This window comes from Ascochyta rabiei, chromosome 1, assembly GCF_004011695.2.
Source record: "Ascochyta rabiei chromosome 1, complete sequence".
NCBI lineage: Eukaryota > Fungi > Ascomycota > Dothideomycetes > Pleosporales > Didymellaceae > Ascochyta > Ascochyta rabiei.
The window spans coordinates 1,959,916-1,972,582 of NC_082405.1; the positions used below are offsets into that span (position 1 = coordinate 1,959,916).

At 55.4% G+C, this 12,667-nt stretch overlaps 6 protein-coding genes across 6 annotated transcripts, besides 6 other annotated features; 3 read left to right on the plus strand and 3 right to left on the minus strand.

The window, feature by feature from the left end:
- Positions 1 to 83: 83 nt before the first annotated feature.
- On the plus strand, positions 84 to 642 carry EKO05_0000584 (uncharacterized protein; the record flags this gene model as incomplete). The annotated part of the gene is made up of 2 exons (XM_038936813.2): positions 84 to 264; positions 329 to 642. The coding sequence occupies 2 exons, from the start codon at positions 84 to 86 to the stop codon at positions 640 to 642; spliced, it is 495 nt and encodes a 164-aa protein (XP_038803126.2).
- A 1,067-nt stretch (positions 643 to 1,709) lies between these two features.
- On the minus strand, positions 1,710 to 3,235 carry EKO05_0000585 (Chitobiosyldiphosphodolichol beta-mannosyltransferase; the record flags this gene model as incomplete). The annotated part of the gene is made up of 2 exons (XM_038936978.1): positions 1,710 to 2,854; positions 2,905 to 3,235. 2 exons carry the CDS (start codon positions 3,233 to 3,235, stop codon positions 1,710 to 1,712), a joined length of 1,476 nt encoding a protein of 491 aa, XP_038803127.1.
- A 432-nt stretch (positions 3,236 to 3,667) lies between these two features.
- Positions 3,668 to 6,717, plus strand: EKO05_0000586 (Putative zinc transporter msc2; the record flags this gene model as incomplete). Its single annotated transcript, XM_038936771.1, has 3 exons — positions 3,668 to 4,209; positions 4,260 to 5,735; positions 5,784 to 6,717. The coding sequence occupies 3 exons, from the start codon at positions 3,668 to 3,670 to the stop codon at positions 6,715 to 6,717; spliced, it is 2,952 nt and encodes a 983-aa protein (XP_038803128.1).
- Positions 6,316 to 6,449: a tandem repeat.
- Positions 6,473 to 6,495: a tandem repeat.
- Positions 6,496 to 6,528: a tandem repeat.
- Positions 6,711 to 6,736: a tandem repeat.
- A 204-nt stretch (positions 6,737 to 6,940) lies between these two features.
- Positions 6,941 to 6,982: a tandem repeat.
- Positions 6,983 to 7,102: 120 nt separating this feature from the next.
- Positions 7,103 to 7,873, minus strand: EKO05_0000587 (uncharacterized protein; the record flags this gene model as incomplete). The annotated part of the gene is made up of 3 exons (XM_038936542.1): positions 7,103 to 7,294; positions 7,349 to 7,668; positions 7,750 to 7,873. 3 exons carry the CDS (start codon positions 7,871 to 7,873, stop codon positions 7,103 to 7,105), a joined length of 636 nt encoding a protein of 211 aa, XP_038803129.1.
- Positions 7,704 to 7,744: a tandem repeat.
- Positions 7,874 to 8,144: 271 nt separating the features above from the next.
- Positions 8,145 to 10,661, plus strand: EKO05_0000588 (uncharacterized protein; the record flags this gene model as incomplete). Its single annotated transcript, XM_038936945.1, has 2 exons — positions 8,145 to 10,432; positions 10,487 to 10,661. 2 exons carry the CDS (start codon positions 8,145 to 8,147, stop codon positions 10,659 to 10,661), a joined length of 2,463 nt encoding a protein of 820 aa, XP_038803130.1.
- Positions 10,662 to 11,621: 960 nt separating this feature from the next.
- Positions 11,622 to 12,652, minus strand: EKO05_0000589 (uncharacterized protein; the record flags this gene model as incomplete). The annotated part of the gene is made up of 3 exons (XM_059635461.1): positions 11,622 to 11,811; positions 11,915 to 12,235; positions 12,288 to 12,652. 3 exons carry the CDS (start codon positions 12,650 to 12,652, stop codon positions 11,622 to 11,624), a joined length of 876 nt encoding a protein of 291 aa, XP_059491444.1.
- Between the last annotated feature and the right edge of the window lie 15 nt (positions 12,653 to 12,667).

A 12,667-nucleotide genomic window follows, 5' to 3' on the forward strand; every position in this document is an offset into this window, starting at 1 on the left:
TAGAACCACAACGCCCAACTCCAACAGCCCTATTCACCCACCGCCGGTCTCAGCCCCGTCTACTCGGCTTTCATCCCCTCTTTATGCAGCAAAGCATGACCTTCAAATCGACGTCCACATCGGGCACCACGTCCAGCAAGGCCAGCAGCCTCTTCGATCTCGATGAGAATAGCAACAAGTCGATCCTGGTTTACAAGTACCGTTCGGACGCCAAAGGCCTAGAATCCACCACCGAGGGAGCTCTCTGTGCTGAGCTCGACAAGCGTGAGTTGCCTAGATCGGTCCTCTGCTCGGCTTGCTGGCCTTGTCTAACATGCCATAACAACAGACCCCAGCTTGCCCTTCATGCGCGTCACCAGGAAACCCATCCCGCGTGGTGCCAGTCGTATGGACATCTACCAGGAGGATCTGTACCTGCCTGAGGAGCGAGACCAGTACGCTGACAAGATCTCGCCCAAGTCCTCCGTCGCCAACGTCGGCCTGCCCACCATGGCCAAGTGGAAGCACATGGTCATGGGCAGCTACGACGATCTGTACATTGTCTTCCAGACACACACGCTCACCCCCGAGTCCTCCAAGAACAACTCCCCCGAGTCATCGCAGCACGTGACTCCCGCAGGGACCTTCCCTTTGGAGAGGTAGTTGCATCTCGGCGATATAGGCCGATGGCGGTAGGGCTGGAACGCCTGCTCTGTTCGGGACGCGGCACTGAAGCCGCACTGAAGCTGTCTTACCTCCCTTTGACGGCGCACTCGACGCCTGACAGCCTCCGTGGGGTCATGCATAGCTGTCGATGAGCCTGGACTGTCGAGCCCGGACTGTCGGCGCCCCCAGCCGTCGCCACTGCACTTATCCCTCCTGCACCCTTTCCCTTCCCCTTGTATACGTTTCTGTCACTACAAGCATCGATACCCGAGCATGTCTCACAAGCAGCGGCGCTGGACGGAGTTGATGGTCTTTCTTTCTTTTCCTCTTGCGTCCATTCAACCATTGAGGATACGCTTCTTTTCATTGGGGACACGCTTCTTTTCATCGAGGATACACTTCTCTTCACTGAGGACACGCTTCTTTTCATTGAGGATACACTTCTCTTCACTGAAGATACGCTTCTTTTCATTGGGGACACTCTTCTTTTCATTGAGGATAGATACACTTCTCTTCACTGAGGACACGCTTCTTCTCACCGAGGAAACAAGCAAAAAGCGCATTCGGCGTAGCTTCTCCCCGGCACATTCCGAGCCAAGCTCGTCCATAGTCCACGAACCTCATAACTCTAGACTCCATTGCCGTCTTCTGAAGATCCAGGGCGCTTACGTGACTATTCTCTTCTTGTCTTGTCTCGTCTTGCTTTATCTTGTCTTGTCTTATTTCGTCTTGTCTGGTCTTGTCTGGCCCCGTCTAGTCTCAATCACGAACAAACAGTGGATATCGCATGCATGGCCCTTTTGACGGCGCTCTGCTTCCCAGAAACAATCCCGCTTCTGGTCCCCTCTGGATGTGCCGCGCTCTCACATCTGCACAGCCGCATAAAGGTTGCTTTGTATGCAGGAGGTTGCTGTGCTGGTTGGGTGTCTTTGAGGGATTGGGGTTTCGGGTGATGGTGGGAAGTGAGAGCTCTATCGAGGAAAGACAGGGCAGAGAATTACTATTCCGCCTGCTACTCGCCCCCAAATAATCCCGAGGACTCGCCCCCAAACAACCCCGAGAACTCAGTCCACCAACCTGAACAGCTTCCCGCCAACGCGATCCCACTCGCCGTCCCACCTGTTCTCGCTCTCCCTGCGCGCGCCCTGCTTCAGCGTCTGCAGCAGCCCGGCCTGGTCGCCGAACAAAGCCAGAAGCTGGTCGGCCAGCTGCTGCGAGCTCTCGAACCCTTTGCCATTGACGTTCTCCTGGACTAGCTCGGGCCAGGCTTCGAACTTGCCCCAGCCTACGACTGGTAGGCCCGCGCCGAACATGTCGACGACCTTCATGGGTAGATCGACGCCGGAGGAGGACGTGTGGAGCGAGACGCCCAGGTCGGCGGCGGCGAGGAGCATGGCGTAGTCTGAGGTTGTGAGCCAGGCGGTTTGTATGACGACGTTTAGTAGCTTCTTTTCCTGGTTCAGGGCGCGGATCTTGGAGAGGTAGTGTTCCTTCTGTGGTCCCTTGCCGGTGATGATGGCTAAGATGTTGGGTAGATTGGTTTTCGCAGCCACTTGCGCGGAGTAGGTGCACAGTGCTTCGAGGAGGAGAGAGAAGTCCTCGTCTGCAGTCCAGGATGTTGAGCTGACTATCAGCTTCCAGGGTGTTTTGGTCGATGCGGTAAGGTCCTCGGCGTATTGTGCGGTCTCTGGGAGGCGGGAAAGGAACTCGGATCGCTCTTGGGAGTCGATGGGGCGGAACATTGGACCTGGACGGTCGTGAAGCGCTTGTGCTGTCACGCCATACGAGTCTTTTAGTACGCGGGCCATGGCGTGAGTGACGGTGAAGTGATGCTTTGCAGCCTTCGCGAATACTCTCTCATACAGAGCAGAAATCTTTACAAGTGGATGACTATTGCCGAGCTTGAGTGCCAGTATTGAGTAGCCAAAGTTGTGCCAGTCAATGACGAGTTCGGTGTTGCGAATGAGGCAGACAAGACTTGCTACAGCGAGAGTGGGTATCGAGGGAGGGTTCTGTACGAGCATCCATCGTCCAGGTTGCGAGCGGTAGCAGAGAGCGCGGTAAAGGCTTCTGACTTGCCAAAGGACTTTCAGAGGGGCCAGGATAGGAAACAGCAGCTTGCTGCTGGAACGAAGAAATGAAGGTGCTGGCACCAGTGGCACGACCTCGATCAACGGGCTGGACACGATATCCGGGTGTATCTCTGACTCTGCAATCATGTTAGGTTACAAAGGCTTGGTTCCAGCGTAACGAGCATACCCTGATAGCCGATCAGAAACACCCTGCCGCCGTGTTTGGCAATGCTCAGAGCATGGTATTGCATGCGGGGTGAGCGTCCAATGTCTCCCAGGACGACAATCTGGGCCGTTCTGCCTTGCTTGAAGTCCAATGGATCCCTTCCATCCTTTCCATTCACCTTGACCTCCTTGCCCTCTTCATCGACCACCTTACGCGGCCTGTCCATGTACGGATCATACTGAGATGGCAGGGTCAGCAGAATGATGGTGAAGAGGGACGACAGCAGCAGTGCGAGGCCCAAGACGATGTCAAATCCATGGCTGAACTTTTCCGAGAGCAGCGACTCGAACATGGTGGATTGTGGTGTCGTGACGTCTGGCCTGTAACGATGCAGCAGACGGTCACGTTGCAGGCGAGTGTCGCTTCGCAACGCCACGAGCCGGGATATGCAGGGCGGGGATTGCTAGCTGGGGTAGCACCAGATAGGGAAGGCGGTTAGATGCACGTCAAAGGTTGCGAACTTGGCCCCTGAATAACGGATGCGGCGCCGCTATCGAAACAGATAGAGGCGCCTGCAAACCACATTACGTTGCTGTCGTCGACGACGCCCCACCTGTTCCATCCTTTGCCTTGTCCAGTACCTACCTTCCTCTTGCACCGCCGTTCGCTGGAGCGAGACCGATACGACACCCAGACGGCACTGTTGCCCTTTGCGTGCTCCGCCGAGACCGAGCCGCTTACAAGAGACACGGCGAGAACGGACTCCCGCACGCGGTGCTAGCAGATGGCGTCCACGTACGCGCTGCCTATTGCGCCCACCTCGCATTCTCACAGCCATGGACGCTCGCAGTCCCAATCGCAGTCCCAATCGCAGTCCCAATCGCAGTCCCAATCGCAGTCTCCATCCCAGTCCCAGTCCCAGTCTCCATCCCAGTCCCAGTCCCAGTCGCACTATTTCACCGCACCCTCGCCCAACCGAAGCGGCCGCCCCAAGGCCTTGTCACCCGTAGAGGAAGGGAAGAACCCTACGTCAGGGCACCAACACCACAGACCAGACATGAGTGGGCAGCTGTATGGCGCGGTGCGTTCACCGTATGCCGAGTACAACAGCAATGCGCACAACCACAGCCACGGACACAGCCATTCTCACTCGCATGCCCACTCGAATTCGAATGGCTCCTCACACACGCTGGCTTCTTTTGCGAACGGCAGGCCGAATGGCAGACTTGGCGTAGACTCGCCGCAGACACCGAGGAAGAACGCAGCGGCTGCGAAGTACGGCCTGTTCTCGCCCGTACAAGAGTCCGCACCCGTGTTGCCGTCTTCGTAAGAATATTGTGGGATTGAGAGACGCCTCCCTGCTGACACCTTGGTAGCTCATGGCTGGACCTGCCCGAAGCACTCACGGCACTGCTCATACCCCTGCCATATCTCCTCGCCACAGTAGCGTACCCCAATGCTGCACGAAAGCTACCTACGACACGATCAGAAGCCGTTGTGGAAAGCGAGCCAGCACTTCAAGTTGACACTGCTACGAACGACGCACACCTCCTCCACGCCCTCTTCCTCACATCAGCGACACTGCTCGCAGTCGGACTCACTGCACGAGTTCGGTCGGGCTTGGATCAGCCGCTTGATAGGCGGAAGGCTGATAGCTCAAGGAGCATAGCTGCAGCATTGCGAGATGGTGCTGGCCTCAGACAGAGTCTTACAAACGTCTCTGGTGTCTTGCTACCGTTCTACGCGGCTATGCAGATAGGTGGCGCGAAAACAGCTCTAGTTCTCTTGACTGCCGTTGCTGCGGGACTTGGTGCCACGGACCAGAGACCTGGAAAGCACACGCGCTGGGATGATCTGAAAAGAACTCTGCGAACTCGAAGGACGACGGTCGCAGTCTTGCTCATTGGGGTGATTGTGGATGTCACCCTCTGGGGCCATCCGGCATGCGCCTTGTTTGGCTACAGTGCTTTGTTCACGTCGATATTCGCAGCTCCTCCGCCGCTACCCACAGCCGGCTGGTTGTTGGTCACTGGCAACCAGACCCAGGATTCGTACACAAGCAAAGGATCCTCGCGAGCCTCTTTGCCGAAGCCATCCTCGCCACTGATCAGCACGTCAGAAGACACGCTCCTAACCTGCGTATCTGGTGTTGGCTTGATGGCCATCACTCTCCTGTTGTCGTTTTTTACTTCTCCAACTACATCTTTCTCACCACATACTATCGTTTTCACAGCATCGTCGGTTGCATCGGCGACGGCGCTTGTATTCTTCTCGCTTCCCGCGGCCCTGCGAAGTCACCGGTACGTCGGGCTGCACCTCGGTGGTCTGCTCGTTATCGCTTTTACTGGATGGCAATATCTGCATGATTGGCATCACACGGTCTTCACCGCACTGAGTTACACGCTCTATGCTTGCGGTATTGTGTGGGATACTCGCTCTTCTCACGCACACTCGTATGCTCACGACCATGCACGTGCGGATCACGGCCACTCGCACGATCACAAGCATGAACACCATCTCCATGCAAACCCGTCACGAATCTCAGCGTTTCTTATCGCGCGTACGACACCAGGCTCCATTATCCACAGCGTCATGATTGAGCGGGACTCTCGACGTATTGCATATTTTGGAGTCCTGAACTTGAGTTTCATGGTCGTCCAGTTCTTTTACGGCTTCGTTAGCGGGTCTCTGGGTCTGCTCACCGACAGTATTCATATGCTGTTCGATTGCGCTGGTCTCGCTGTGGGCTTAGCAGCGGCAGTCATGAGTAAATGGCGTCCCAATGCTCGCTTTCCGTACGGTTATGGAAAGATCGATACCTTGTCTGGTTTCGCTAATGGTGTATTTCTTCTGTGGGTCTCTCAAACGCCGTAGGCTGAATTCCTGCTAATGGAACCTAGCCTTGTCAGTTTGGAAATCATTTTCGATGCGTTCGAACGCTTGTGGGAAGGCCATGAGCTGCACCGACTGAACGAGCTACTCATTGTTAGTATCCTAGGCTTCCTTGTCAATATTGTAGGCCTCACAGCCTTTGGACACGCACACCACGGACATGGACATTCTCACGACCATGGAGATCACGACCACGGCCACGGCCATTCGCACGACAACGAGAACATGCAGGGTATATTTCTGCACATCCTCGCCGATGCCCTCGGCTCTGTAGCCGTCATCATCTCCACATTACTCACCAAGTACTACGGCTGGTCCGGCTGGGATCCCATCGCATCGTGCATCATCGCCATTCTCATCTTCCTGTCTGCAATCCCACTCGTCAAGAGTTCCGGCATGCGCCTGATGCTGTCCCTTCCAACCGACGCAGAATACGGCGTACGCAACACGTTGCAGGAGCTTAGCTCGCTGCGAGGCGTCGTAGGCTACACGGTTCCCAAGTTCTGGCTGGAAGACGAGGGCGCCGCGCACGCCGAGGCCCACGCGAAAGAGCATGAACATGAGCACGGGCACGGGGGTTGCAGCGACGGACACGACCATGACCACAGCCACGCACACGGACACGAGCACAAGCACTCTGGACACGACCACGACCATGATCATGACCACGCGCATTCGCATTCTCATTCGCTATCGAACGGACACGCACACGCACATACACACGACCACGACCACGACCACAGCCACGACCACAGCCACGCTCCAGGAAAGCAGCGGATCCTCGGCGTCATGCACATCATCGCGTCGCAGGCCGCGGATCTCGAAGACGTCCGCGAGCGCACGATCCAGTTCCTCAAGGGCCGCAACATGGACGTTGTGGTGCATGTGGAGAGGGAGGGCGACGGGCGCTGTTGGTGCGGCGGTGGGAACAAGACGAGCTGAGCTGAGCTGAGCTGAGCTGTACTGTGCTAGGCTAGGCTAGGCTAGGCTACTTGCGTATATATACATATGGCCTTGATGTACAGTTATTCTCCACCTTCTTGTATAGCGTTCAGCATGCGGGTGTCGTGTTGCAAGGGTTTTGTAGCGGAGGTGTGCAGTACATAGATAAGGACGTATGGAAGGGAGATTCACCTGTTCACAGATTGCGAGATGGCGGGTTGTCAAGATGAAGATGAAGATGAAGATGAAGATGAAGATGAAGATGCAGACAATGACTTGTTGGTGTCTGGCAGTATGTGTGCGTTATGGTTCAACGCCGTGTGCTATGCTTACACCCGAATGTACATGTCAAGAATACGCCCTACTATACAGCCTGCCCCCGCGCTCACAAGAACCTCGATGGGCTGCTCTTCTTCACGACCAGCGGATGCCTGTGCACACTGGGCATCAGGCCCAGCCCAATGGCTCGCCGTATGGCCTTTGCGATTTTCCTCTGGTTCTTGGGGCGCAGGCCCGTGTCGTTGGAGTGCTTTATGCGGCCCATTTCCGTCATGTACTCGGACATGATTGTGTAGTTCTGGCGGGAGGTGTCAGTGTGCGTGCTAGGCCGTGTGCATGCAGGAGGAATCACCTTGTACTCGTTGATGGGGTTGATGCCCAGCACGTCAAAGGCATCGCTCTGGGGCTTCTTGCGGCCAAACTTCCACTTCCTCTGCTCGGCGCCAGTCAGGTCGTGCGGCGAGTACACGTCGCCGGGCTGCCACTTGCGGTACATCTGCCGCTGGAACTGGCTCCGTCGCTCCGACTCGATCATCTCACGTGTCTGCGTTGGGCGGTCGAGGCCGGCATCGCGCGCCAAGCGGGTCGCGAGGGAGGAACTGCCGGGCTGCTGCTGGTTGGCGGGCGGGTTGCGGGTGGCGCTGCCATCGAGAATGGAGAGGAGGGCGGTGTCTGCTGGGCTTCAGTAGAGGGCTCGGGGACGCCGCGGAGGAGATGTGGAGGTGGAGGTGGTGGAGGAGGTCGGAGGCGCACCCTGCTTCTGCGGTCCCGATGAGAAGCATCGCAGGCTACTCCTGCTGGCGACTGCCGGCGCGCGGAATGCGAATCGTGTCAGTGACATGACGGCGGGCGTTGTGATGCTGCTGTCGCTGTCCATGTCTCTACAATTTCGACATCAACATGCTTGGCAGTCGCGCGCTAGTGATACCTAAAGTTTACACGCAGGTGCACGTCAGCGGGCAAGCTTCCCCTCCCACACGTCGCCGCCACCGCGCTTTCGTCTGATCTTCTCTGTGCATAGTCCTTGCCCATCGCTCTTTGATCAATGGCTACCGTCCGCGTTTGACCTGCTACTGCTACCGCGCGTCAACCGCCTCCCCCAGCAGCACGCATCGAGTCCACAGCTCCCCTCCCAAGCTATCGCCGCCATGCCCTCTCACTTGACCCGCGTCGTCTTCCGCAGCATCATCGCCAACGAGCCCCTTCTGTACCGAGGATGCAGGCACCGAGCCCTGCGGCCCTGTGCCATGACGCACCATGCCGCTCGAGCGCTCCCGCAGTCGCACCGGAGGACCTTTTTCGGCGGCCTCTTCAAGTCTGAGCGCAAGATCAAGAAGATGGACATGCCCACCGGCCTCGAGACCATGAGCGAACTGTCGCATGCGCAGCAGACTTCAGCACGGCCGCCAGCGCCCAAGGACATTGCCGAGGCCTTGAAGAGCTTCTTTACATCCAAGAAGGGAGCGTTTGAGGATTTCCACGTCGGGCTCGCCCACAATGCCTTCAAGTATCTCTTGGAGAACCCAAAAGAGGGCGGAGATCAATGGTTCACAAAACGAGAGCTGTCTGCGCTTATTGACGAGCTCGTACACTTCAGAAGACGTCCCGAGACCGGAGGAAAGCCACACGTTCAGTTTGGTTCGGCCCTGATCGACCAGATCACCAAGATGGAAGACTCGGAGATGGCTACTGGCGCTGCAGAGGCCACGTCCAAAGGCGCCAAAATCAGCAAAGAGGACGAGTACGACTGTTTTATCAGGCCGAAGTTTGTCCACCTGCTGGCTTTGTATGGCGCGACATCTCAGGCGAGAGAAATTGCGATACAGTTCTACAATGACTACTCCACCATACCGGAAATCAAGAAGAAAAGCAGACGCTATGTCTGGAACCAGGTCCTTGCTGGAGCCGCACGCGAGAATAACACCGATGAGATGGCGAAAACCACTGAATTGTTCAATAAAAGCTCCGTGCCGCTAACAGACATCACGCAGTCGGTGCTGGTGTCCTTTTTCTCCCGCAAGCAGCAGCTGGACATGGCCAAGTTCTGGTACGCCCAGCCTATCGTTACGGAGAGCGGCAAAGCCACCAACATTCGAAGTGCTACCTATACCGCCCTACTGATAGGCTGTGCGCTTGGTGGCGATCTGACGTTTGGCCAGGAAGTGGTTTCTGGTCTAACCAAGGGTAAAGTGCCTGACAAGAAGGGGTGGGACGCTATCTTTCTCTGGTCAGCTGCTATCGGCAAAGGCGTGGATGAGGTAGAGCGGATGATGAATGTCATGGTGCGTCGCACTGAGGAGGCACAATCGAATGGCTCCGGAGTCCACGCTCAATACCCGGATGTCGATACTATCAACCTCCTGGTTGAGTTCGCCATGTCAAAATCAGATCCATACTCGGCTGAGCGCTACATTGCTCTCGGAGAAAAACGAGGCATAATGCCCAATGAGCACACCTATACTATGCAGATGCAGTATCGACTCTCTGTCAAGGACATTGATGGGGCTAGAGCAGCATACTACAACTTACAGGGCGACTTCAAAGGCTCAGAGGCCAGCGTCGCAGCTATCAACGAACTCATCCAAGTCTTGTGCGAGTCGAAACAACATCATTATGACGACATCATGGCGATTGTGGACGACCTGCACGAGCGCAAAGCCAACTTTGCTCCAGAGACCGTTGCAAAACTGTGCCTTCTGCACCTCCGTCGTGTCGAAATCCACGATGCTATGGATCTGCTACAAGTACACGCTCATCAGTACTCTCCGGCGCAAAGAGCGGTCATCAGCAAGACCCTTTGTGCATTCATACTGGACGGAGAGACGAGCACGGCAGACGCCTGGGATGCGTATCAGATCTTGCGGAAGACGTTCCCTGAGACGTCTCGCGACGACCGAATAAAGCTCATGAATGAATTCTTTGCGCGCAAACGCTCGGACATGAGTTGCCATGTCTACTTTCACATGCGCAACCATACTGCGGAATCTCACCAGGCAAATCGCGATGTCTACATCGCCGCTTTTACTGGCTTTGCACGCTGCACTGACGCCGAGTCGTTGGAGCTTGTCAACAACCAGCTCAAGCTTGACTTCAGGGTTGAGATGGACACAAAGCTACGAAATGCTCTTATGTTTGCCCATGCAGCGTGTGGAAACAACAAGAAAGCCCTCGAGTTCTGGAGAACAATCTGCGAGTCCAAGGAGGGCCCTTCATACAACAGCATTGCCATCGCGTTCCGCTCGTGTGAGGGAATGCCATGGGGCGACCAGCACGCTAAGTCCATCTGGGCGCGGTTGAAGGAGCAGGACGTCGAGATCGACAAGAAGATCTTCACTGCCTACCTGTCAGCCATTGCGCGCAACTTCTTGCACGATGAGGCGCTCGCGCTCGTAGAGACTGTGGAAGAAGAGTTTGGTTACGCGCCAGATTTCTACATGTAAGTACTTGTTCGACTGACCACATTGTGTGTTCGTGCTAACAACGTGCGCAGTCTCAGTAACTGGTACAACATGACCACCAACATCGAGAAGCAAGGAAAGGTCGAGGCCTGGATCAAGGAGCGATACCCCAGCGTGTGGGAAGAGATGGAGGCCCTGGGCCATTGGGTCACGATGGACGGTTTCGGTTACAAGCAGTACAACATCAACCGCGACCTCGACCCGTAGATTACTTGTACGATATGTATGTGTTGTAAGAGAAAACCGAAGTGGACGATAATATGCTGGTCTAGTCTATTGAGTGATTTATTCTAGCACGAGCACTCTCTCACCATCTTGCGTTTATTGTCCTGCGGCCTTTAATTGACTACCGCGACCACATCGCCGTCCCCGGTTCGTAGGCCCTCTAAGAATCCTGTTACCTTCGCCTTCCTGTGTTTTACTCTTACACCCACGATTCTTCAGCGAAGTAGCAGGGTGGGGTTACGGGTGTGGCATGTATTTCGCCTCCAAGTGGTGGTTCAGGCGTGGATGAAGGCGTGGTACCCAACACTCATCGCAATGGCTCAGATGAGTGTTCTGGATCTCTAGCTTGATCTATCGCCCTTCACGCCTCATCAGCCGGCAACGCCGAGGTCATCCCTGGGACGTTCGTCATCGAGACGTACGGTCGCTAAGTTTACGCCGGTGTTGTCTTCCCGGTGGAGATGTCGGGAAACGAGGTCTGGAAAGTGGAATTATCTCACAACTCTATCCCACATACCAAAATGCTACAGATTGAATGAGCTGTGCAATGATTAATTATCTCACACACCAAGGAGAGAAAAGGGTGCAATTGCCATCTGATCTGTCACTGATCGAATTGGCTGCAGTAAACATACTTATCATCTTGTTGTGATTCTGATAACGTACTCTTACGCAGATCACTTAATCTCATAGCTGTGGATGAGCGATCCCATCGCCAGCGACTCCTCGTCCCTCTCCTGTCTGACAGGTGCGATCGATCAGGTGGAGTTAAGGGAGAGTGAAAAGAGTGATTTCGTCTAGCTCGTCGATCGCAAAGTGACGGGGTACAAGACGGTTTGGACATAGCTGAACTGAATGCCATTTCGTAAGAGTCAAGAAGGAAAGCAAGATACACGGCCGTGTTGAATGAAAATAAATTCACAGCGAGAAGCAACACCACGCTTATTCCAAACTCTCATGCTCGTGGAACACTAACGCACGCACTTCAATGCTCTCCCGCCCCTCCTTGTCCTCCGTACCAGGGACGTGGAACGCAGTATGCGGCACCCGTCTAGCGCGGCCGTCTTTCTTCGAGTCGAAGCATTTGATCAGAATGACTTCCTCGGGGCTGAGATGCGATTTATAATACCACCTAACACCCAGCGTTAGCCAGTAAACTAATAGACATCACTTTCATCGCCAAGAAAGAAAAAGAGGAAACGAACCGATGAGCAGCATCGTGATTCACAGCATACGTCTCACCCTTGCGCGTCGGGTAGATCAGCTCCGTGACGACCAGCGAGTCGTCTGAGACGCTGTTCGCTTCGGCGACGGCGAGCGGATCGCGCTGCACCGTTTTGATCGGCCGCCACACGTTGATGATCTGCACGCGCGACTTGAGCAGCGTGTCGGCGTCAGCAGGCAGGTGGAATGGCACGCGCGAGAGCGCCGCCGCGTACGACTGGTCGATGTGCACGCGCTGCACGGGGCCGCGCAGCTGGGGGGTTGTCGAGGAGTGGCTTGGGGACGGGCGACGAATCGTGTGGTCGAAGATGTGGATGCGTGTTGCGCCAGTGCTTAGATATGTTAGTCAAGTAGTCATGTAACGGGGGGAACGTCGTCGCTCACGCGTCTTTCAGGAGTTGCTCGGTTTCTTTGTAGTATTGATCCTTGATCTGCTCGTCGTTTACGAAGTCTTTCTCCACGCTTGCATGTTTGTAAAATTGAAACCCGTTGGTATCGAGCGAGAACTCGTTCTCGCGGCCTCGCACGTCTGTGACTGTCGTGGGGTGAGTTTCGACTGGGCGATCATATGTCTCTGGACGATCAGTGTAGGTTGGATGGGGCGGTGAGCCATCCTCATTCGGCTTGTGATAGTTCAGGACCGTCTGTACATCTTGTGGTCCGGTCACCTTTGGTTCTTGCGCCGACTGAACTATTTGAGGATTATATGTTGGAATTGGAGTGGGCGAGGAAACTGCGGCGGTAGCCATGTTGAGATCTTTGTT